Genomic DNA, 26,128 nt, shown 5'->3' on the forward strand with positions numbered 1-26,128 from the left:
ACATTAGATCAGATAAAGGTTAAAAAAAAGGCCTAAGGGTACAATGCACCTTGTAAATAACAGAAAGTACAAAAAATGCCAAACTGGTGCATCATGGAATGCTTTGTCTACAGTTCAGAAGTTCAATCTCAGGCTTCAGAGGTGCTTGTAATCCTAGTGGTAGGCTGAATGTTTATCCTGGTGTCTTCTTTACCAGGGTTGTTGGGGTATTTGGTGGAGAAAATGAAGAGCAGCATTGGCTCTGAGCAAACTCTAGCAGCACTGAAGAGGGAGAAGCTCTCAGATTCCTTGGGATGATACTGCTTATCCTCATCACCAGCAGTACCCATCTAAAACCTTCCCTGCTGTTATCAGACCTCCTGAAAAAAGTGTCCCATTCTTTTCTCCTGACCTGTGTCAGGAGCAGTCTGGCCCTGAAAGAATCATGGAATCATTCAGGGTTGGAAGGCACCACAAGGATCAGCCAGTTCCAACTCCCCTGCCATGGGCAGGGACACCCTATCCTAGATCGGGCTGGCCAGAGCCCCATCCAGCCTGGCCTTAAACACCTCCAGGGATGGGGCCTCAACCACCTCCCTGGGCAACCCATTCCAGCCTCTCACCACTCTCATGCTCAACAGCTTCCTTCTCATGTCCAGCCTGAACCTAACCATCTCCAGCTTTGCTCCATTCCCTGATATCCTGAAAAGTCCTTCCTCAGCTTTTTTGTAGCCCCCTTCAGATACTGAAAGGCCACAAGAAGGTGACCTGGGAGCCTCCTCTTCTGCAGACTGAACAGCCCCAACTCTTTCAGTCTGTCCTCATAGCAGAGGTGCTAAGAGAAGCTTGCTACAGAGTTGATCAAGGCTGCAGAAGATCTTTCTGTTTGATTCAGGGGCTTGTGGTAAATTGTTCACGTAAATCTCTCCGCAGCAGTGAGGTGTCTGAGACCACAAATGTCCCTTACCTAACCTAGCAGCGGTTTGGCTCTGCTAACAACGAGGCAGACAAACAACTGAGAACTGCTCCAGAGGCCAGATGTGAGCACCATTGTTAAAACAGTGCCTAGGTCACTGGCTGCAAGTTCAGCATTTTCAGAGATTTGCTTTTGTCCCAGTGTCAAAGGCTCTGGGGCTCTCCCTGCTTGCATCAGTACAAATCTAGATTAATGCAGTTGCAGCCAGCAGAGTCGTGGCCATGCAAAATCAGCCAAAATGGGCTCAGCATCAGACTGAGAAAGTTACTCTTGTGTCACTTAGTAAGATAAATTTCTTTTGGCTTCCATTTAGATTTGGTCCTTAAGGAGTCTGTCATAAGAGATATATGGTCTGGGCAAGAGGCCAGCTTACCGTCTGGAAGAAACAGCAGGGCTCCCATCGAAGTAGGGAACAGGGTAAAAGGAGCTTTTGACTAGGGTTTTGTACCTCTGTAAATAGCTGTAATCCTGAACTAGGCAGTAAAGTTCCCACTGAGCAGTGACACAATTGAAGGGCCTTGCTGTCTATGGACTATGCAAGGGGGATTCTGTTTACAGTAGTCTTTGAAACCGCTCCCGTGAGATTCTGCACTTCCTGGCATGTAGTGTCTTAAAAATTTCTAGGAAATGACATCTGCTTTCTCAGCAAGAGAGATAAGAGGCTTCTGCAGCAGTGGTTTTAAGACATCAGTTCATCACATCAAAAACTTAGCACGATATCCTTCCTGTCCCCTCCATGCTTAAATTCCCATTGCCACCATGGACTGACTCTGGGGTTAGATAGCAAGACCACATTTGTATCAACCTGCAGTGTTACCATCACCTAATCATCCATTAGGTCATTGAACACCACTTGATTTTTCCAGATCCTGGGCTTCCAGACTCCTGACATTGGTTAGGGGCAGTCCATCCACCTAGGTAAAGCAACAATTGACAGCAGAGTGGTACATGGCTTTGGCAGACAGGTGTTCTTGTCACAGCACTGTAGGAGATTTAGAAACCCAAGGTTTTCAAAATGGACTATTTTGGAAACATCACTTCAGATCTGTGTAAAAAACAGAAGAGTTTATAGATGTTTACAGGAAATCCTAGGGTAAGTGATGGTTTCCAACTGCCTTTTGTGTGCAGGGGAATTTGCCAGACTTGTGAGCACTCCAGGGCATTTTAAGCTGCAAAGCCTCCACACTTCTACAAGAAAAGGAAGAAGCCCATTGCCTGTGCAAGAGGTCAGTCACAGAGGTGTCAGAAGGAACTGTAATGTTGATTTAAGTCACAAAGGTTGGGTTTGAAGTCTGGAAAGATAACTTCAGATGATGTGCAGAACTGCACATAAAGGCACTCTGCCCAGAGCCTCTGAAGGCTTTTTGATAACCCTGGGAGAATGCATGAAATTCCAGAGTCAGCAGATGGGGAGGGTCTGCACACCTTCCAAAAGGGGGTTGGTGATTTTGAATACAAATGCCAATGCTGCTGCCATCTGGGTACCTCCACCTGCTTCTTGAGTCCTGTTCCCAGTGCTGCCTCCCGCACCGCTGCTCTGTGGGTATAGGGTTTTGTGCAGCCTGGTTCTGCACTCGAGCTATGAACTTAACCACTGTGCTGGTCATCATGGTGAGGGGTGGCAGCACACACCATCCCTTCTGCATTGCATCTGCATGGGAAGAAAGCTTGTGGGCTGGAAAGAGCCATACTGTACTTGAACAGGTCTTCTAGTGTTGGTAGCAAGAGCATTGCTTTAAAGATCACATAGATATTACTGTGACAAGAAGCCTGCAGCAGGTCTGTGGATCAACCCAAACCTTGCTTTCAAAGAGGCCTCAAGCAGTACTGCATACAGCTTAGCTGTAATGCATGCTCCCAGCTTTTCCTTGCACTGTGCCTGGGGTGCAAAACCCCACTTGGGTCCAGAGTGCGTGGTGGTCCATGATACGTTCTGAGGGCTGGCAAGGTCCCATTGGTACGAGTTGTTAGGGAATGTCTTTGCTAGACTCTTGGCCACAGCAGCAGCCTGTGGCAAGGAGTTCCTCAGGCTGGTTACACATTGCCTAAAAGGTACTTCTTTCAGAATTGTAAGTTACCAGGCTGCCATTGACTTGCCCTCATACTTGTGGCATTGGGATGGGAAATGAAGACATTTTATCCTACAAAGCTATGCTGTGGCATTTTAACACAAAGGTTTGTGCCTGCCTTGCAGCCAAACTATGGCTCTGCAAGCAACAGTTGAGTGTTGCTGCTGCTGAAGTTATCAAAGGATGTGGAAAGTAAGGAGGGAGCAGCTTTTCCCCTCTCTTAGAGCATCAGTGCTTGCTGGATCTGTGGAGCAAGGCTACCTCTGCTTGAGTTTTCATAATTAAATTCAGGTAAAATTGATCTGCCTTCCTCAATGCCAATTTTTAATGCAACTGAATCTACTTAGATGTTGATAACGTTTTGAACTGAACCAAACTGTTAGAAGCTACATTTAAAACTATTTAAGGTTAAATGTCATTTACATTTTTCCAGGTAACTGGAAAAATCAGATCTACCCTTAGCAGGGAAATTTTCTTAGCATAGACTAGGTTTGCAGAGTGAGGAACCGTGCCTCTGCACACACCGTGTAACATCCTGCTGAGGCTGACACTGGCTGGGGCCCTGTGCTTGGTTCAAAGGAAACCAAGACTGGATGGCAGCACAGCATATGCCATTATTGGTCTTCTAGGTCCCTGACAGTGCTTTTAGGAGTGTTAGTTGGCCTTGGCAGTTTTCTGAGGTTAAGGGCAATGAAGCTGCTGAGAGGCCTGGAACACAGTCCTTAGGAGGAGAGGCTGAGGGAGCTGGGGGTGTGCAGCCTGGAGAAGGGAAGGCTTCATTGCTGTCCACAACTACCTGAAGGGAGGCTGTAGTCAGCTGGGGTTGGTCTCTTCTGCCAGGCAGCCAGCTACAGAACAAGGGGACAGAGTGTCAAGTTTGCCAGGGGAGGTCTAGGCTGGATGTTAGGAGGAAGTTGTTGGCAGAGAGAGTGATTGGCATTGGAATGGGCTGCCCAGGGAAGTGGTGGAGTTGCTGTCCCCCTCCCTGTTGAAGAAAAGCCTGGATGAGGCACTTAGTGCCATGGTCTAGTTGACTGGCTAGGGCTGGGTGCTAGGTTGGACTGGATGAGCTTGGAGGTCTCTTCCAACCTGTCTGATTCTATGATTCTGCAATTCTGTGATAAGGTTATAATTGTTGGCAATTTCTGGCAGTGTTTGGGGTTGACAGCAGGAAACAGAGCAATAGGATGAAAGTGAAAGAATCTAGCAGCCAGCAAGGTCCTTCTGTCGGAATGTGGAGATGCTGGGATGATGGAAGGAGTTAATTCTGGTCGATTTGCATTGCTGTACACTTTATTATTTTGTTTTCAGTCGGGCTAGTGGAGCTCTCTTGTGCTGACTTCTTTGGGGCGTTTATTGGCTCTGCTTCCTTGACAGAACAAAAGAGCCTTTGTTGTCCATCAAAGACCATTGCAATCTATCCAGATACCCAAGGCCCCAGAAGGGGGAGGTGAATGTGGAGGAGCTGCCTGTGTTCCTTCCCCCACAAACAGCATCGATACAATTATTAAAATCATCTGCATGATTATTGAGTCTTCCCAACCAATGTTCTTCAACATTTACATCAGTAGCTGCACTGATGACTTAGACATCCAGCAGGGCTGGGAGCCTATGCTGTACATCTCAAGGTCTGTCAAGAGAGGATGAGATTGCTTACAGAGGCTTTTGTTCCTGACCATTATTGTCTTGGGGGTGGGATTTAAGGAATTTCCCTGCACTGTGTTGTCTGTGGATCAGAAATGTGAGGGTGGATTGAACCCCTAGCGGAATTAAGGTATGTTTTAAAGACAAAGGTCTTGACTCATTCTGCTGCATTGTAATAGAAGAGAATTAGGAACCCGCTGATGTTGGATCTCTGACACAGTCCATTGTGAAGGACAGAGGCACTCTTCTTCCCTTCCTAAAGACAGTGTAGCTGATCTAAATTCCACATCCTTCATTTACTCCTGTTGACTGCCAAGAATTTAAACTTGGCTCCAAACTTAGTAATAGCCACTGGATCCCCCAAATAGCATACTATGAATCTAGCCATGAACACTGGAATGCCTTCTCAAGGTTTTACATTTCTCTGGATGCAGCTCATGTATCCATGTGTGTACACATCAATATTTATGTGCATAGCTAAGAGAGAATTGTTGGAGAATCACAAGCACAATGCATACCAGCTAGGCTGAGTTTTGTACTTCAGCATCCTGGGGTGTCTGGAGGAAGGAGGATTCGTTGCAGCATTTGGGCTTTAAGGAGCAGGATCAAAGAGCAGGTAGCTTTCTTTTGCTTTCCTTGTTGCACTACAGTTAAAAAAAATCAAACCAACACAGACATAATAAAGAAAACAATTCTTAACTTCAGGTAGGAAAAACCAATAGGAAAACAATGAGGGGGGGGGGGGGGGGGGGGGAAGTGAATATTAATGAAAATATTCAAAAGCTCAGACAAGAGAGAAATAGTGATTTGAAATAATAGTACTACTGGTGGTAGTAATAATACTCAACCCAAACTTGAAAAGGCTTTAAAAAGCGAGGGGAAGGATCAGAATGCCCTTTGCTCCCACGAGCTCATGTGGCCAAAAGTTCTTCCTCTCTAATTTAACCTTCCTGCATATTTAAACTGCATGTGCTTAAAATGCACATATCTGCCTCAAGCCTCACACAATACCCTTGCCGTCTGAATTCTCCCTCGTGTGCACATCACAGGGGCACAGGAAAATAAAAAGGAGTGCTAATCTATCCTACAGTTTCCCAAAAGAGGATTCTGGGCAGAGGTTTGTGAGTGGATTTGACAGATGTACAAGCAGATGGTGAGGGACACTCCCTGAGAGCAGCCGATTCCCAGGCCTCCATGTCCAAAAAATATCTTTCCATGGATAATGTGATTTTCAGAAAGAAGAAATCCAGTGCTCATGGCTCACCCCTAAACTTCTCAGCCCTTTCTTGAACGTGCAGGGCTTGTGCAGCAATGCTTGTCTGCAGAAGAGAGCTGGCCGGTGATGATATACCACAGGACCTGACCCTGAGCCTCACAGCCTCCACATTTGCAGTCTGACAGCTCTGTGTTGCAAGCTTCTCCATGGTCGTGTGGCTACAGCTGGCAGCCAAATTGGGATCACCTGGCGTGTGCACTGGGCGTGACCCTTTAGGCCTGTTTCTGCTCTGCCAGCAGAGGCTGTTGGCAGGAGCGCACCCCGCCAGGGGCCCGTTCAGCGCCTGCAGCGCTGCGCAGCCTGTGCGCCGAAGCTCACCTTGCCAGAGCAGGGCTGGTGCCCTGCGAAACGCCCCATAGCCCCTGCTGAACCCCTGTATGCAACATGAGGGCATGGGACAGGCTCATTTCCAGGCTGGTGGTGTGGCACGAAGAGGCAGGAGCCTTTCTGATCAAATAGGGCAGGAGCTAGAAGTGGGGTTTGTGATTTATTCAACCACTACCGGTGTGTTTTCAGCGCCAAACGAGCCACAGCTTCCCCCAGTTCTGACGGGGGAGATCCGTGTTTGACCCTGCTGCCATGCCAGGGCTTCTCAGCCTCCCCACGTCACTGTTCTCTGCCCGGTGGATTTGTTCTTTGCGCATTTAATGACGCCACGGTAGGACAGGACTCCTCAGCCCATGTTTTGCACAGCTCCCGAGGCGGCAGAGCCCCGTTTGGAGCAGCCCCACCTCAACATGTCAGAGCTCTTGGCCGGGCCGTTTGGGGCAGCAGTAAGCCAGAGGCCCCAGCCACCAGCCCAGCCCACGAGGCTCCAGGGGCAGATGCGGCCAGGGGCCCTATTAAGAAGACGCAGTCCGAAAGACTTCGGGTAGGTGCAGAGGGAAGGTGGGGGCTTGGGATTCCCCGGGCGGGGAGGGGGCTCCTGAACAGAAGTCTGGTGGGACCTCGCCGGGGGAGGGGGAGACAAGAGGAACCAAAGACAATGGCTTCTGCTCAGATACAGCCGCTAGCTCGGCAGCACAAGGGTCTGTGTGCCCTCGGGAGGCACCGGCCTGAGCGGCCCGGCAGGAAAGGCGGCTGCACGCTGCGGGGCTGTCTCCCGGGAGCGCCCTGAGGCGGCGGCGCCGACGCAGCCTGCTGGGGGTCCGCAAGGCAGCCTGAGGGGGCGAAACGTGCGGCTGGCAGGGCTGCTTCCCCCCGAGGGCAAACAGGGGGACTCCACTGGGGGTGCGGGAACATTGTCATGTGTTTTGGTTGTAGTGCGGTTATTAAAGGTTCCCAGGGGGGAGAGACCCTCCTGCCCCTCAACTCTTCCCCCCCTTAGTTATCCCCGGGGAACTGAAATGAAGTAAAGGCGGCTTCAGCCCTGGGGGGGGAGGCGGCGAGAGGGGCAGGGGATGCCGCTTTTCCCTGAAAAAGGGTGTTGCTGCTGGGACAAGACCATCCCAGAGAGACCGAGATGCCGAGCACCTCCCAGGAGGACGAGGCGGGGAGCCGTAGCACCGAGGAAGCAGCGCGGACGCGGGGAGGCCGCGGCTTCCCGCTCCGGGGAGGGGGATTGCCGTGGTTGGAAGCAGCTCTAAAATGGAGAGGGAGGTAATGGAGGGAGGGCCGGCGCTGGGGGTGGGGAACCGCCCCGAGGTGGCCTGAGAGGGGCACGGAGGAGGCGGAGGGGAGCCCTTCCCGCCTCCCCACAAGGGCGGAGGCGGCGCGGGGGATCCCGCGCTCTGCCCCGCGCTCTGCCCCGCGCTGACTATGGGCCCTCCGGATGGAGGAGGTTCCCCTTCCCCGGAGGGTGAGTACGGGACCGTTCCTTTGGAGAGGAGCTCCGCGTCTCCGCCCGGGGCCGTGTCCGGGGCGGCGGGTAAATGCCGAGGGCGGAGATGCTGGGGGGCCGTATGGGAGGGATGGCCGCAGCCCGGGACGGGGAGAGCTTGGGGGCCGCTGAGGTGATTCCGCGGCAGCAGCCCGGGGAAGGGAGCAGGCGGCCCCCAGGGACGCTGGGGGCTGCCTGAGGCTGGGCGTCCTTCTCGGAGGTGCCGCCTCTTCAGCGTGCCCCGAGTCGAGCCTTGAAATTGCTAAAGCAGCAGCAGCTGCGTGCCGGCCGCCTCGCAGCGGGGCACCAGGTAGCGGTGCGGCCGCCGCCCGGGCTGCCTTCTGCACGGGGCTGGGCTTGCCTGTGTGCCTGTGCAGGAGGCGCGGCAGTGACCGTGCGGTTGCAGGGTCATCCTCCGTGGCTTCGTCTCTGGCGGAGAAAGAGGCGCTCAGTGGCATCAGCACACCCTGAGAAAGTGATGTATCCACGGGGGAGATGAAACGAGTTGACGTGCCCTTTTCTTCCTTCCCTGTGTGTCTGTGCAGGAGTTTGGGCTAGCCTGTTGTTTCTTTCGGAGTTGAGGTAATGGCTGCAGTTGGTCTTTGGGAGACGGCGGAAGGCCCAGAGCATGGTCTGGGCGTTACAGAGCACCTATGAACTGACTCACAGCCTCTTCGTTTGCTGGGCCCACCGGAATGGGGAACAGCGGCTCAGCCGTGAAGGTCTGCACAGATCACCAAGGAGGCATCAACTGGCTGAGCCTGAGTCCGGACGGGCAGCGCCTGCTCACAGGTAGCGAAGATGGCACTGCACGGCTCTGGAGTACTGCAGACAGCCAGTGCCATGGGCACTTCCAAGGTACAGTAGCTTCTTTTGGGCATAGTTTTTGAGTCTAAAGCGTGGCACAGTCCATACAGCATGTTCTGGTCTTTTTCAGTTCCTGTAGCCTGTGAGGGAGCCAAAATCATCCTTGTTTTGTTTGGTGTTTCTTTGGGCATTTGTTACAGTAATGCGAAGCAGAAGCTATTGCAACGCAAAACAGGTCACCAGTGCTACTGAATGCATGATCGTTTTATCTCTGCGTGGAACAGAGCAGCCTTTAACTTACGTGACTTTCTGGGAGCCCTCCGTTTCACACCCTGATAAAGCACAGATTTATTGTTAAAAATCATGCTGGTTTTCCTTTTAATATTCTCATTTCTCGAGACAATCATTATTTAGAACCTCTTGACCTGGAAGTCTGGAAAGAAACTTTACTCAGCAGTCTGTATTTTCCCCCGTGTTTGGCACACAGAAATGTTAATTGCTGGGGTTTTTAGTTTAAAATTGGTTTTACATTTTGTATTATCCACAGACTAGCACCTGGATAATAAAAAAAGAAAAACTACAGAAAAGTAGGAGTCAGATGTGGACTGAGTGTATTCTCACTCAGAGATGTCTGTATTCTTGCTCATGTGCTTCTAATACAGAAAAAAAACCCAAACTCTTACATTTGAATTTCTAATCCTTTTTTCTTCCAACGAAGCAATTGCATTGATGTGATTTTTTTGTTGTTTGTTTGCCTGCTTGCTTAACTATGGAGTATTGTCCTTTTCCCCCACATCCTGCCATGATTTTAGCTCCTGGAAAATCGCTGCATTTGCTTTAGTTTTAGAAATCCTTTTAAACCACTAATGAACTTATAACTAGAAAGAGAAGTGTGTTGGATAATACTCTAAATCTGGCCTGTGTACTGCTCGTGTCTGGGGCAGAAGCTAAAGAAGGTTGCCTAGATGGTTTGTGAACTGTCGGTCAGGTCAGATAATTGTGTGTATTCTATATTTATTTATGCACACAGTCGTTCTGTACATTTATGTGATACAAATAATTGGTGATGAACCTCTATCTGTAACAGTTTTTAGCTTTCACCACAGCATAACCAACAGAATTTTGTGGTGGCTGCTGATGACCAAACCAGAGTCAGACCTTGTCTGTCACAGGGGATTTTGACATCCATTGTGTGGCTCAAGTATTGTTGATGGCTAAAATCCGCCCGACATTCGGGTGCGGTAACCACTGTGTGCTTTTGATCTTCTCAGGGCAGGATTACACGATGTTGTGGGGAAAATCCCGTAGTTGAAATCTGTTCCGTTTAAGCTTCTTTGCAAAAAGTTCTCAGGAAAATGTGAGGATGGGCACAGTTCTGCTGGTAGCCCTGGTGATCTGTTGAATTTGTGGCATCTGATGGATTTACTTAAGAGGAAACAAGATGTGAGTTTGTAACATGGATTCTGAGTTGCTTTTAAACTGAGACAAGGTTTTTGAACTGCTGGAGTTGCAGTAAAATCTACTTTTTGCAGTCAGTGAAACACAGTGTTTTACTGGGCAGTCTGCTTTCCTCGGTGTTTTTTACCATCTCCCTATTCTACGTGATTCTGGTTTTCTACTATCTTTGTCTGTTCTTATTTCTCTTTCATTAGTTACTCTTCTTCTATGCTTTCTTTTCTTCTCATAGCGTTCTTTAAATCACAGTAGGGCCCACCCGCTTCAAGCCGTCTTGTGATAGTTACTTAAGAGAAGACAATTCTGATATTGAAAGCTGACTGCCTAAATAATTAGAACAGAGTTATCCAAGGTAACACTATCCCAGTGATTAGGTAGGTGGCAACAATTTACACTAGAGATCTTGGACAGAGCTCAGACTTGAATCCTGAGGTGATCTTTTAGTTCAGTGTGTTTAATGATACTATGGGAAAATGGCATGTCCTGCTAAGCAGCAACAAAAGCCTGAGGTTGTAACAGCTATTCCTCTTTGCTAGCATTGCCTTCTCTTTCTGCATGGAATTTTTTGACTAACAGTTGTGTCTATTTTCATTGTAATTGTAGAATCCCAACATACTCTGATTACTGCGTACATAACTGTGCTCTTATTCTTGTTTTCTTCCTGTCTCACTTCCTTAGAGGTATGCAGATTTTTTTGAATGGTGGGGTTTGTGCATGTTACTGGTCAGAATGGGGAAAGTACTGGCTGGCTTTTTACCAGATATGTTTTTGTTGTTTGCATTTCATTCTGCTTGGACAATCAAACTAAACTTGCTGGTGAGTCTCATGTCACTTCCTTTTTTCAGTTTCATGCTGTAATTTAGGGCTGTTTGTGTCATAACAATCAATGGGCTGGGTTGAAATGCAGCCTTTTTTCCTGACTTCAGAAGGAGGAAGCAAAAATACTGCTTTATTAAAAATATAAGCCATATTTAAACTGGTTTTAAACTCCAGTAGTCTGAATTTTATTATACTGATACTAATTTAACTCATGATTTTGTCATACTGTTTGATCTACCTGATGGGTACAATTGTACTGGGGTTTGTTTGGATTTTTTTTTTAGTATAAACAGATTTTTCTACTGTTAATTAAAATTGTTGTGCTTTATATGGATGCTTAGAAGGGGAGAACCTGGTGCATTTAAAACCAGAGTTTGAGTCCATTTGTTTGTTACATTTTGCCTTCAAGGTGAAGAGCAGTCCATCCCAGGGATTGAATTAATTTCTTTCATTATTCCTAGGACATGAAAGTTACATCACCTTTTGCCACTTAGAAAATGAGGCTGCCTTCACCTGTAGTGCAGATCATACCATTCGAAAGTGGGATGTGATGACAGGTCAGTGCCTGGCCATTTACCGAGGACACACATCCATTGTTAACAGGTTGGTTCAGTGGAGTTCTTCCCTTGTGTTCCTGTAATCTGTTACACATCTACTGGCATTTTACTGCAATGCTCCATTACTACACTAACAAAATGGGTTGTGTAAACCTTTGAGTTCATGCTACATGTGTTCTGTGCTGTAATGATGAGTTTTCCTAGCAACGGTGCTGACACATCCATAGACAGAGATAGGAGAGAAGTGAAAGGCACACAGCAGGGGAATTGAATCTGGGGCTAGGAATGAAATTCCAGGAGAAATTATCCAATTGATAACAGATGCTTCTGATAAATAGATTTAAAAACATCACGTCAAGCCTTTGTGTCAGCAAGGGGGGTAAAATCCGGGCTTTTTCTGGAGTTACTACTCCTGTTTGTGCAAATGCAGTGTAATTTTGAACTGATTATGCATGACTGATTGGCCTGTCAATCTGGAGTGCCTCTTAATAGTAGGACTGGGTTTAATTAATGACAAGGAGAGCAGTCAAAGATTGGTATTACTATTTTTTTAACTTTTTTCTTCTGTGAATGAGTTTTTTGGTCCCTTACTAAACTCAGGCACAGACGATGTGCAGCCAGACTCTGTAAATAGTTGTGAAGGCTGGCTCTGCTTGTATTTTGGCACTGGCCTGCTTTTAGCTTGAATCAGCAAATAGGAAATGTGTTCCCTATTTGTATGACTTTGTTGACAGTTTGAAAGGCTCCAGAGGACTGAACTCAGCTGACAAAGACACCAGGTTATGGTGTTCTCTATCTCTGGTTTTGAAATATGACCTGTAGAGAGTTCTTACATGTTTGTGCAGCTACAGCTCATTATTTTGTAAGTTGTATTCTTGATCTGTAATCTCTGATCTGCTTTTCAGTTACTTAGTAAGTGCAGTGCTTTTGCTCTGTGTTCTGAGAAACGGGGCTAGGTGAAGTGCGATGTGTATTCTCTCTCTGTTTGATGATGGAAAGAAAGCTCATCCAGGCCAACCTAGCACCCAGCCCTAGCCAGTCAACCAGACCATGGCACTAAGTGCCCCAGCCAGGCTTGGCTTCAACACCTCCTGCCACAGTGACTCCATCACCTCCCTGGGCAGCCCATTCCAATGCCAATCACTCTCTCTGCCAACATCTTCCTCCTAACATCCAGTCTAGACCCCTCTGGCACATCTTGAGGCCATGTCCCCTTGTTCTGTTGCTGGTTGCCTGGGAGAAGAGCCCAACCCCACTTGGCTACAGCCTCCCTTCAGGTAGTTGTCGACAGCAATGAGGTCTGCCTTGAGCCTTCTCTTCTGCAGGCTGCACACCCCCAGCTACCTCAGCCTCTCCTCACAGGGCTGTGCTCCAGGCCTCTCACCAAACTTGTTGCCCCGTCTGGACATATTCCAGTACCTCAGCATCTCTCTTCAATCAAGAGGCCCAGAACTGGACACAGCACTCAAGGTGTAGCCTGACTAATGCTGAGTACAGGGGCAGAATAACCTCCCTTGTCCTGTTGGTCACACTGCTCCTGATCCAGGCCAGGATGGTTGTTTTTGCACACTGTCAGTTACAGTTAGGTTCCTGAAAAGCATTTGTAATAAAAAAGCCATTGATTCCAAGCTATTTGTATAGGTCAGTTTATAAATAACCATTTGTACATAAATAGTAAGAATGAGCTTGGTTTTTGTTTAAGTAACCCCACAACTCTTGGCTAGTGTAACATGAAAAGTACCTCACAGTACTGCTGGCAAAGTTTTCAGAAAACTCCTAAGGCCCAAAGTTACAATGCTGGGATGTAAAACTCTCTGCATCAGTACCCAAAGTTACAATGCTGGGATGCAAGACTCTCTGCATCAGTGCCCAGAGATACAATGCTGGGATGTAAAACTCTCTGCATCAGTGCCCAAAGTTACAATGCTGGGATGCAAGACTCTCTGCATCAGTGCCCAGAGATACAATGCTGGGATGTAAAACTCTCTGCATCAGTGCCCAAAGTTACAATGCTGGGATGTGAGACTCTCTGCATCAGTGCCCAAAGTTACAATGCTGGGATGTAAGACTCTCTGCATCAGTGCCCAAAGTTACAATGCTGGGATGTAAAGCTCTGCATCAGTGCCCAAAGTTACAATGCTGGGATGTAAGACTCTCTGCATCAGTGCCCAAAGTTACAATGCTGGGATGTAAGACTCTCTGCATCAGTGTACCTGAATAAAGGGTCTCAATTTTGAAAGAAGTCAGAAAGTTCATTAATAATGTGTATTAATCAGTGACACTGAGTTGGGGTTATGTATGTTGTGTTCCTGCTGCCATTTCTAACTTCAGGGTGGTTGGCATTGGAGTTGTGACAATAAAAGGTAGTGCAAAAGGAATAATGCCACTCACACATGCAAACTTGTTTTTTTTGCAGGATCCTGGTTGCCAAAGACTATCTCTTTAGTGGCTCCTATGATAGGACAGCTCGCTGTTGGAGTGTGGACAAGGAGAAACAAATCCAGGAATTCCGGGGCCATCGGAACTGTGTCCTGACTCTAGCTCACTATTCCTCCAGGGATGTTCTTGAAGAAGAGGAGGAGGAGGAGGAGGAGAAAGTGAGCAGAGACCTCTTGGTGACAGGTAGCACAGACTGCACTGTTAAGGTCTGGTGGGTGTCCAGTGGGCGCTGTTACCAGACTCTACTGGGACACACTGGGGCTGTTTTATGCCTTATACTTGACGCACCAAACCGGGAGCTCTTTTCGGGCAGCACGGATTACACCATTCGAACCTGGAACATTGTCACTGGTGAGCAGCTCAAAGTGTTCAAAGAGCATCAAGGATCAGTAATTTGCCTAGAGGTAAGAACGGGGGCTTCTTCAAGAGCTGTTTGCAGTGGGTATCCATATCCTAACTTACAAGGGCTTCACTTGTCCTTTCATTCATAAAGAAGCCCTTGGGAGACAACTTATAAATGGTAAGAAAAACATTCATGTCAGAACAAAATAGTAGTGCTCTGTGGTCTTGAGACAAATCCCCTTCCCATGAAACACTTTCTGATATCCTCATGGCTTCTAGTAGCTATCTTGGCCTACCTTCTAGTCCTGTATCTATTTAAATCCTCTTAGGTCTGAAACTCATGAGTAGATTTGCTGGGAGGACTGCTTATCTCAGTGGGATTTTTTGCACAGTGTCATAAGACTTTGAAGAAATGCAACCTGAGCAAGTGAACAGACATACAAAGAGGAGGGGAAAACAACCCTAGATAACTTAAAAATGCAAATCCCAAACCCAACCCCAAACTGTGGGCAAAAGATAATAGGAAAGCTTAAAGTTAAAATAAATCCTGCTTTAAAAACCACATAGTCATAATTTGAGAAAAGAGAAAGAAATGGCCAAGACAAGAAAATGGGCAAGGAAGATGGAAAAGTAGATCACGGGGGAGAGAAGTCAGGAAATGATGAAGGAAAGAGGGGAAAAAACTTAATGTGACATGAAAAACTATACCCTGTTTTTCTGTTTGCAGTATTTCTCTGGTGAATGCTGCCAGGGTTGTTGATGCAAAAGAGAGGAGGAGGTTAGGCAGACAAAGGAAAGTGGGAACTATAACACAAACACTTGTCCTATACACTGGCTCCATTATCCACCAGAAAATGCTAATGATACGTTTAAATATGATATATGATGGTCTGTAACTTAGTTTCAGGTAGGCAAATCTTAGCTGTTTCTAAATACCTGACTGAAGTTAATGACAGCAGGTTTTCCCACTACCCTCCCCATTTGTTTGTTGTCCATAAGTGCTTCCCCTTTCCAGAGGCTACACTATGTATTTTTAATAGCTGTGTAAAATTAATGTTGCCTTTTTTCTAAAGAGGGTAGTCGCAGCTGACACTGGCAGATTAAAAACCTGATGGTACTGCAGTTTTTGAAAGAGGGGAAAGAAAACCCCACACAAAACCACATTGCCCTGGAGTAATGTTTGCCTTGCTTGGGTAAATCCTCAGTACTAAAACTTGGCTTTATGATACTGTGGTAATGTATCTTAAAGATGCACAAGTAAATCTGTTGCTGTTCTTAGTGTCATGCTATGTTTTGCTGTTTAGTTGTAACCCTTCTCCAAGGCACAGATTGGCAGCAGCAGAGCTTGCTTTAATTTAATTGGGTTCTTGCTAAAATTGTTACACAAAACTGGCTTGACCCTCTCCCAGAAGCCTGGGAAATTCAATTACACTCTTTGAATGCTCAAGAATGAGCAATGCTTCTCTGCTTGTGAGCACAGAGTTAAACAATGGTTTTAAACAAACAGAATTTCTTGTAGAGGAGAAGAAAAGCAAACCCAATACATCTATTTGCAAGACCTGAACAATGCAGGGTACACAAGACGACTGCTGCCAAGGCTGTTTTGGCAACGGTCCTGGCCAAATCTTCTAGCTGTGAATAATTGGTAGCCCCTCACTTCTCTCATCACCAGCTGATGTTTGAGGCTGGAAGAGCCCAGCTGAGGTACATACTGCCTCCACAGAGAGCATTTAGTTTCTAGGCCACTAAAACTTACCCTGTCTTAAGCAGTCACTGTACTGCTGTTGAATAGCTTTAGGCTGTCTATCTTTCCTAATTTCTCCCTCTTCCTTACTGGGTTCAACACTGGCCCTTCTGTTCCACTTGGCTGTCTCTCAGCACAGCCCACATGGTATTTTCATTCTTTTAGAAAGGGGTCAATCACTACAATCTATACAAAGATGTTACAACAGAAGGGAAACTTCCTGAACAGAGGTGTTTATTTTTTCTAGGGTTTGCTTGCTTCTCGGAACGCTCTGGAAGCCTTTTTTGCCTAGGCATTCTTAGTGACAGTGTTGCAATCTGTGGCAGTCAGCTGGGATAGTATTTTATCAAACTGTGGGTCAGGAAGTACTTGGAGGTAGTTTTGAGTTGCTTACTGTAGCTAGCAGAGAATTTTAATTGTTGATAGTAGTTCATTTTCTTCAGGGCAGAAGGGAGCAGCTAATTAGAGCATATTTTCACTCCCCTGTCCTGGAGGAGACGAGTTGGTAATTAAAGGTTACCTGTTCTCTGGGTGGTGAAGTGCTTTTGTGGAGACAGTAAGGGGGAATAAAAAAAAAACCAAAACTTATTTTCACTTTATTTATTCAAATAAAGATCCCTAAGGGAGGGTGACCTTTCAGAAAGTTTGAGAAATGCTCAGTGTGCTCTTTCGTCCTGGACACAGATCAGGAAAAATTTGGATATTGAGACCATATTTTCCCCAACTTGAAAAAGTACTGTTATTAACAGGAATGCCCCAGGATGTTCTAAACTGCTGCAAATTAGATCTGGACTGTTCCAGTCATCTCCCATTACTTTCCAGTAAATACCTATAGCGTTGCTGTAGCAGTGAATGGAAATTCCTGGAGCTTCTTGAAGGAGATTCCTCGGTAGATAACTGTAAAGCACACTCATGTTTTCCACCTTGCTTCCCACAGTGCTGGCTTGTGAGAACCAAAGGGGTGATGCCACAGGCATGTTTGGATTTTGAATGTTCCTCAGTTGCTCTGAGATCCTTTAAGTGTTATTGCCAGTTAGCATAAGTGAGAGAGGAGCCTGAAAGCAAGTCTCATCTAGAGTGGCAGCACAAAATGCGTTGGTGAGCTTTTAGCTTGTCCTTCTGCCCTGTGCTTGGTGGTCCTGGGTGGCAGAGTGAGGAGAGTGGGCTGCTCAGGTATTTCTCGGGGCATGCCCTGCTGTCCCAGGGTCTACCTGTTGAAGGTGATTTCCCTGCTGAACTGGCTGCCGTGGTGGTCGAGTGCTGCAGTGCAGGTGCCACTTTCTAAGTCAGGCTGACAGAGGTTTTGCCAGGAGGCTTAGCTGCAGTGGCAATCGAGTGCACAGTAGGTGCTTCGGTGGCCTTGACTGCTTCCCTCCCAGACAGGCAAGGTAACTTTGAGTGGAGCAGCCACAACTCTTCATTCCTCCTGCAGCGCACGGGTAGCTTGGCAGGCAGGGGACAGCAGCTGTTCCGAGAGCTCCCTCTTCACAGCAGAGCCAATGAAGACATCTTATAGGAAGTGACAGGGAAAGGCAAGGGTGGGCTGAGCCTAATCACACAGCTCTTGCTAGTTCTTCCACTTAAACATTCCAGGCCTGGCTAAAGACTGCTATTTGCAATTAATAATCAAACATGTGTTTTCATTAATGGGATTGCCTCCAACAGGCTGAATAACCCTGACTTAAATATTTGCTTGTGTTTTCCTAAATGTGTCCAAAGTAGCTTTGCAAACTGCTCACAAGGCATGCTTTGTCCTTCGCTGATTGTTCTGCCTCTCAGTATTTATCAAAACTGGGCTGCCAAAAGCTGGCAGAGACAAATGATCCAGCTTGGAATTTAGCTTGGATCCTCTAGCAAACATACTTGCAGCAAAACTCCTTCTTTGCAAGAGGAGTTTTAAACGATCATGAGTGGGCAAGGGCTTGCTTCTGTTTTTCCTGCAAAAGATCCTTTGTTTGGACCGTTCCCTTAGGTCGCCTTTTAAATCTGACTAGAAGAATGCTTTGAACAAAGCTGTTGCCTCAACTCTGTTTATTCTCTTAACTGTTGTGAGCATGGGGACAGAGCTTTGTTCTTGTTGCACCAAATAAATTCAGTGCACAGTATTTTTGCAGTTGGTGTTGGCATTTGTTGCGTAGCTCGCTGGAGGGGGAAGGTGTGGAGGAGAGGAATACGAATGTGCACAACACCTGTAGGAAAGAAATGTGGTTCTAGGGCCATTGCTTTGCACTGCAGTAAAAAGTTGAAAGAAGTTCTCTAACAGCCTGACCAGAGTGCTCCTTCTAGATGGATTCTCAGGAAAAAAAAACCTCTTTCTTGCCCACAGGGAGTTCGTTAGCTCATTAAAATGAATGTGGTTTGAATGGGATCCTGAAATCTAACTCAGCCGAAGGCTTACATAGTTGTAAATTGAGATTAGTCCAAGTTAGTGATTTTTAACTTAGAAGTGGCTGTGAACAGAAGATCCAGCTGGCAGATTGCAGCAACACTGGCCCCTGTGTGAAAAACAAGCTGGTAATGGGACATTTTATTGCTGATGTGAACTCATCCTGAAGTTCTTGGGAGCCAGGCTGAGTGCAGTGACCTTCAGAAAGGGGATATGTCCAAACTTGCTTGGAGAGCAAATTGCTTCTCCTTGGATGAGGGTTGAATTGTTTTTTATAGCCAAGGTTAACTGGGAGAGCAAAGACCATCCCTGTAAGAGTGCAGTACTTGCTCAGCAGCTCTTCTGCAGATAGGTATTTTTTGCATTCATACAGGTAGAAATTGTCTTAAGCTGCTGCATATATTCAGCTCAGTGAAGCTTATGGAGCAGTAGAGTTGTGATGGTTTTCAGAGGCCAACCTTAGTTGTGATTCTTTGATTTTTTGTTCAACCTGTGGTGTGTCTGGAGGCTAAAGCCAGGGTTAGGGATGCATGAAACTGACCTTTTTAAATAATGAAACCTGTAACTACTGCAGCATTTGCAGCCTGTATTTTGTTACTGCTGTTACTTTGCTGCTCCCAAGCAAGCCTGAACTTCTTCATGAAATAGTACATCTCCAGTACTCTGGCCTGAGGATTAAGACCAGTGTGCCCCATTCGTGTGTGTTGGTGTTTCATCTGGTTCAAAGCAAAGCCTCTCAGACAATGAGAAACATTAACATCCCAGAATGGCATATATCAGTGCAGTGGTTATTTTTTCCTTGTTGTTGTCTGGATGAGGCTTCAGAACTGGGCATCTGACTGTCATCAGGTTTTTAATTCTTTTGAAGCAACTTGTGTTTGAAATGTCCACTCAGCTCTTCAGTATCAGAGCTGCAAATCTGTTCTGTGTTGTCTGCTCTGCTACAGGTGTCTTTGCCTTGCCATGCTTTGCCTTGTCAGGAGCTTTGTTGGGCAGTTATCCAAAGTGAACAAAGTGCTCAAAGCCAGCCAAGGAAAACACAGCTTTGGAAATATCACTGGTTCTCCAGGCAGTTGCAGATTGGAATATGGAACTGTTTCTAGTAATCATTTTTAAACCAAGAGTTGACAGAGTTGGATATATCTGGAAAAATCTGTTGAGTAAAATTTTACATTTTTCCTTCTAAATCATTAGAAAATTAAATTATTTAATGGGAATAGGACTGGGACCAGGAGGACTGGGTAAAGGTTTGGAGACTTTGAGCTGGAAAAGCCCAGTAGTGATGGACCTGGTGACCTAGCCCACAAGTATTTGCTGAGAAGGACATTACCTGCATGCCCATACACAGAAATGGGTGCCAGTCTTGGCAGTGGAGAGGCTTAGCTCCCACTGTCAGCTCCTGAGAGGGAATTGGTCTGCTGAGCCTAACATGTCAGTGGGGATGTTTAACCCAACCAACAGTGACATATTGTTTTGCCCAGTGCTGTAACAGGTAGATATGGATTAAATGGCCTCTGCAAGTTGGGGAGGTTTGAACCCATTTGGAGAGTCTCATAACAGCTGGGCAGGAGAAGCCAAGCTGGTGTAAGGAGATTAGCAAGAGTCCTAGAGGGAGAGCTAGGGGAAGGTGATCTAATGAGAAATGAGTGCTTTGGAGACCTGTCTGGAAGCAGGCAGGACAACTGTGTTCTAGTCCCTCCTCCTAGGGCTTTTTAGATGCCATTCAATGCAGTCATGACTTAAAAATGATTACAGGAGCCAAGGACCTGTGCTGTTGGCTGACCCTAGGACCTCCATTGCCTCCACAGGAAGGGTAGCTTGTGCCCAGCCAACACGAGAGTGTTTGCACATCATGTCCAACCTTGGCAAGTTAGAGCCAAGGCTGCTGTGTCTGTCTGTGTTGTTGGGGCACAGCCACAGCCTGTGGCTGCAAACTCTGAGCAAGGAGTCTGGAGAGCAATTAGCAGTGTGCCAGGTCCGGCTGGACTGCTGCTTCTGTCTTGCTCTTTCAGTCACAATCTCATCTGGTTTTCAGGTACTCTCTTGACCAGCGGTCAGGTGTGCTGTGCACTGCTGCTTGTCACAAGGGCCCTGAAGCACATAATGCTTCCTGTGTGTTCCAGAAAGGGATGGTTGCAGCCTGGATTATCCTCCCAAGTTAGGGCTACCTGCTGGGATTTAGGTAGTGAAAAGTTGGGTTGCTCTAAAAATGAAGACCTCTTTTGGATGGACTTCAGTGGCAGTGTATCATGGTTCCCATCTATAAAGGAGAGAAGCTATTTGTTTTATATTGCAGTGTGAGGCCTGCTATGTTATGAGCTTTGGCTGAGGAGCAGTATGTGATGATCATGAGTATTTTGATTAAATACAGGCATCTGAAGTGGTGTAGCCTAGGCTGGAGCTGTAAACCAGCCCTAGCTTTAGTCAGGTGAAGAGCCATCTCACCTGAATTGATTTAGATGGCTACAGCTGAGAAGATTGTCCTTGCCAGGAAGGAGAAAGAGCAAGTTTTAAGACATGATCTGTTTCATGTATCTGCTTGAGGGTGAGGTGAGCTGTGCCCTAGACTGCAATGACTTAAGGAGTCTTAACTGTAGATAGCTGCATCAGTTTTGATGAGATAATGCCTGCTTTGCCGCTGATTTGCAGCTTCACCCTGAGCTGATAGGTCTTGATGGCTTTCTCCACTAATAGCTATTTCATGCTCAGAGTTTTCAAAGTGACATGGAAATGAGAGGCTGTGTGACAGTTGGAGCTGTGCTGGGCTCTGCTGTTGGCTGTGCTGCAGGCTTAGCCTGTGGCAGCTGGGAAGTTGTTTAACCTGTTAGTATTTCTGCTTCCATGAAAGGCTAACTCCTTTGCTGCCAGGCTCGCTGCTTAAACCACTGCTAAAAACACTTGCAGAAATGCAGGTAGAAAACAGTCTCAAGCAAGAGTTAGTGTTTCCAGATACTGACTTTGCATGGAGTAATCATGTTAAATCTGCTTTGTGCTGTGCAGGGGCTTATTTTTAGATTTCTTTTTCTCCTTAATGCAAATTGTTCTGAAATGTTATTGTATGTAAAACATACAATCTGCTCAGACTTCTTGTCAAATATGCTTTGCAGAAGCTACAACACAGGGAGGGTTTTTTTGAGGCTGCAAAAAGATAACCAGTTGTGGAAGTAGGGCTGGTGGTGTTATGCTCACTGAAATCCTGCCTGCTTGCACCAGCAAATGGGCTAAGTCTGTTATCTTCTGAAACGTGGGAGCTGCTTTTCAGGCCCAGAAGTCAATGGGAGAAGCTATTGTGAAGAATGCAAGGTTGGTTTTGCTCACCATTCCCCTGTTCCAAGGTGTAGTTGCTGCTCTTTGTAACAGGCTGTTGAGTTGGAAACAGTGACTTCAGATGAGCCGCTTCAGTGCAGCTCTCTCACAAATGTGCTCGAGGGACAATTGCTGATGTTGTTTTCTCTTCCCTTCAGCTAGTGAATCGGCACTTGTATTCAGGAAGCGCGGACAGGACAGTGAAGTGCTGGTTAGTAGACACTGGGGAGCGAATCCAAACGTACAAGGCTCACAAACACAGCGTTAGCACTTTGAAATACCACGCTGGGATCTGTAAGTTGCCTTTCCTATGTTCAGCACTCACCTTTCTCCTTTTCAATGTTTGTCTTTGCTCAAGGGTCGTTAAAGAGAGTTCTGTACTTTACAAGGCATGTGCAATTGCCATTTTTTTTTAGCTCTAGCATGTTTACATTCAGCATCGACTTTACTGCACTGTGCCATGTGGCAAGTTTAGACCTTCCCTTCATGTTCCACCTCCCTCTTCTGGCAAAAGAAGATGCAGTTTCTTTAATTTCTGTTGCTCGGGGAAGTGGCTCAGATGCTGAGCTGTCTGTGGGTTGTTTGTATAGCTGCAGTTTAACCATGCTACTCTGATGTCTGTCAGTCTGTCTCTGCTGCATACCTGGGGACAGCAAGTGCTGCTGCTGGATACCCAGCCCAGTGCCTGCCTTGTTTGGAAACCAGCCCCATAGGTACCTTTTGTTTTTAATCAGGAAGCCTTTTTGTGGTCTTTCAGCAGTAGACCCACAGCACTGCTTTTCTCCATTAAAATAGTAAATTGAAATGTAGAGTTGGTTTCAGCTCTCCTGCAGAACTACCTGTGATGGTTTGGGGGTTACCCCGCCCCCCCACACTTTTGTATTTGCCCCAGCTAACTCAGACGGACCCTGGGAATATAGATGAAGCAGTTTATTTACAGCTAGCAGAATTTACAAGCAGCTATTTACAATATATACAGTTATATACAATTATATACAGAAATATACAAAGGATAAACAATATAAAAAGCACAACTCCCCTCCCAGAAACCTGAGTCCCCAGGAGGGGCTCTCAAACCACCCCAACACCTCCCCCCGGCCCTCTCAACCTTACCCCAGTTCTCAGGAAGAAAAGAGGTGCAGCCAAGAGGTTAGGGAGCAAGGTTAGTAGGAGCAGGGTTAATGAGATGTGACCAGGTCTAAGGCAAAAGCAAGAGTGAGAAACAAAATGGAGAAGAAGTCTTTCTTCTTCCCAGAGTTCTCAGCGTAACTGTGAGAGAAGTAGACACAATTGTTTTTCATTTCACTGCCCGTTATCTAGTTCTGTTACCAAAACATTCCAGCTTGCTTCAAACTAGCACAATCCACCCCTTGTCTACTTCGCTCAAAGTATCGCTGAGAATTATCCAATCTAATCTAAACCAATATTTACACTAAAACAATATATACAAGTTCAGTTCACACTTCAATCAGATGTAGGTGATTCAAAAGCTCAGAACAGGGACTCCCAGGTGATGTTGGGTTCGTGCTCACGTACTGTAGATTCTATCGTAGATTCTCTCAGTGTTGGGCGCCGATGCTACCTAGAACAGAAAACTCCTAACAACTTGAATTTAAACTCTCTCAGCTAAAGTTAGATTTCTCTGTGGAATACACTGGATTTCACCATTCTCCTGCATTACCCAGTATGTATGACCAGGACCTTCAGCAGATACCACCCCTCGGACAGGTTTCCCTTCGCCCGAAGGAGAAAATACCCAAACAGTTTTCCCTAACAGATTCTTTTCACGTACAACAGGAACTTTATCACCGTCTACTGTTTGGACCAAATCTGATTGTGCAGGTCCTGCTCTGTTTACTGAACCTCTACTATTTACCAACCAAGTAGCTTGTGCTAAATGTTTGTCCCAGTTTTTTAGAGTTCCACCCCCCATGGCTTTTAGGGTGGTTTTCAGCAAACCATTGTAGCGTTCAATCTTCCCTGAAGCTGGTGCATAGTAGGGTATATGATAGATCCATTCAATACCATGCTCTTTGGCCCAGTTTTTCACAAGATTGTTCTTGAAATGAGTACCATTGTCTGACTCGATTCTCTCTGGAGTTCCATGTCTCCACAAGATTTGTCTCTCCAAACCAACAATGGTGTTACGTGCAGTAGCATGTGGAACTGGATAGGTTTCCAACCATCCAGTGCTGGCTTCTACCATCGTTAGCACATACTGCTTGCCAGAACGAGATCTAGGTAAAGTGATGTAGTCAATCTGCCAGGCTTCACCATACTTGTACTTTGACCATCTCTCACCATACCATAAGGGCTTGATTCGCTTAGCCTGCTTAATAGCAGCACAAATGTCACAGTCATAGATGACTTGGGTGATAGCGTCCATGGACAAGTCAATTGACCTATCACGAGCCCATCGGTATGTTCCATCTCTGCCTTGATGTCCAGATGAGTCATGGGCCCACCGAGCTAAGAACAGCTCACCTCGGTGTTTCCAATCAAGGTCAATGTCAAGATCAGAGTTGGTATCAACTTGAGCAATCTTAGCAGCTTGGTCTGCCTGCTGGTTATGTTGATGTTCCTCAGTAGCTCTGCTCTTAGGCATGTGTGCATCTACGTGCCGCACCTTCACTGGAGTTCTCTCCAGCCGTACATCAATGTCCTGCCATAGATCAGCACACCAAATAGGCTTTCCTTTCCTCTGCCAACCATTCTTCTTCCAGTCCTTTAGCCAACCCCATAGAGCATTGGCTACCATCCACGAGTCGGTGTAGAGGTAAAGGATAGGCCAATTCTCACGTTCAGCCACATCAAGAGCAAGTTGAACAGCTTTTACCTCAGCGAACTGACTGGATTCTCCTTCGCCATCTTTCGTTTCGGTAACTCTCCTGGTTGGACTCCAGACTGCTGACTTCCATATTCGCTTGTTCCCAACAAGACGACAGGAACCATCTGTGAACAAAGCATAGTTCTTTTCCTGATCAGAGAGATCACCATAGGGAGGAGCTTCCTCAGCACGAGTTATTTTCTCCTCTGGAGGTTTGGAACAGTCTGTGCCTTCCGGCCAGTTGGTGATCACCTCCACCAGACCAGGTCGGTCAAGATTACCCATTCGCGCTCGTTGGGTTATCAAAGCCATCCATTTGGACCAGGTTGCATCTGTGGCATGATGTAGTGATGAACCTTTGCCCTTGAACATCCAGTTAAGAACTGGCAGTCTAGGAGCTAAAAGCAATTGTGACTCAGTTCCAATCACTTCAGAAGCTGCTTTCACTCCCTCATAGGCTGCTAGAATCTCTTTCTCAGTTGCAGTGTAATTTGTCTCTGAACCTCTGTAACAACGTCCCCAGAAACCAAGTGGACGACCACGTGTCTCATTTGGAGCTCTCTGCCAGAGACTCCAAGTTGGACCATTGTCACTGGCAGCCGTGTACAGAATGTTTTTAATGTCCGGACCAGATCTCACAGGTCCTAAGCCCACTGCATGGACTACTTCTCGTTTGATCTGATCAAAGGCTGCTTGCTGTTCAGGTCCCCACTCGAAATTATTTCTCTTACGAGTCACATCATGCAGAGGTTTGACAATCTGACTGAAACCAGGAATGTGTAGTCTCCAAAATCCCACCACACCAAGAAAAGAAAGTGTGTCCTTCTTACTGGTGGGAACAGCCATGGTAGAGACTTTGTTAATCACATCCTGAGGAATGTAACGGCGACCATCCTGCCACCGCACTCCCAGAAACTGAATTTCTCTGGCAGGTCCTTTGACCTTGTCTCTCTTAATGGCAAAACCTGCTTGCAACAGAATGTCAATGATTTTGTTACCTTTCTCGAAGACTTCCTTAGCAGTTTGGCCCCACACAATGATGTCGTCGATGTACTGGATGTGCTCTGGAGCTTTACCTTTCTCCAGTGCATTGTGGATGACTGAGTGACAGATGGTTGAGCTGTGTTTCCACCCCTGAGGCAAACGATTGAACTGGTACTGGATTCCTCTCCAGGTGAATGCAAACTGAGGCCTGCACTCCTTTGCTATGGGAATAGAGAAGAAAGCATTAGCAATGTCTATGGTTGCATACCATTTAGCCTCCTTCGATTCCAGCTCGTACTGGAGTTCCAGCATGTCCGGCACAGCTGCACTCATGGGTGGCGTCACCTCATTGAGGGCACGAAAGTCAACTGTCAGTCTCCAGTCTCCTGTAGGTTTACGCACAGGCCAGATGGGACTGTTGAAAGGTGAATGAGCTTTCTCGATGACAGCCTGACTCTCCAATTGACGAATCAGCTGATGAATGGGCAACAAAGAGTCACGGTTAGTTCTGTACTGCCTATGATGAACAGTTTGAGTTGCAATTGGCACTTCCAGGTCCTCTATGTCATGATGTCCCACAACTGCAGATTCATCAGAAAGTTCAGGTCTAACAGACAATTTCAATTTATCATCCTCAATCTCTACAGATGCTATTCCAAAAGCCCATTTATGACCCTTAGGATCTTTGAAACAACCTTG

The 26,128-nt window shown here is 46.6% G+C and overlaps 1 protein-coding gene across 3 annotated transcripts in view; it reads left to right on the forward strand.

The window, feature by feature from the left end:
* Positions 1-7,389: 7,389 nt before the first annotated feature.
* WDR86 (WD repeat domain 86) overlaps positions 7,390-26,128 on the forward strand; it is a 28,863-nt gene continuing 10,124 nt past the window's right edge. The window contains exons 1-5 of one of the 3 annotated variants that reach the window (XM_064162867.1): positions 7,390-7,543; positions 8,309-8,621; positions 11,306-11,447; positions 13,818-14,244; positions 21,777-21,912. In XM_064162867.1, the coding sequence (XP_064018937.1) occupies positions 8,459-8,621; positions 11,306-11,447; positions 13,818-14,244; positions 21,777-21,912 (868 nt within the window). In that variant the 5' untranslated portion in view covers positions 7,390-7,543; positions 8,309-8,458. Of the gene's footprint in view, positions 7,544-7,678; positions 7,743-8,308; positions 8,622-10,387; positions 10,842-11,305; positions 11,448-13,817; positions 14,245-21,776; positions 21,913-26,128 lie in introns of those variants that run through there. The other 2 variants (XM_064162866.1, XM_064162868.1) reach the window with 2 other exon arrangements.

The sequence above is a fragment of the Pogoniulus pusillus genome, chromosome 23, assembly GCF_015220805.1.
Source record: "Pogoniulus pusillus isolate bPogPus1 chromosome 23, bPogPus1.pri, whole genome shotgun sequence".
Classification (NCBI taxonomy): Eukaryota; Metazoa; Chordata; class Aves; order Piciformes; family Lybiidae; genus Pogoniulus; species Pogoniulus pusillus.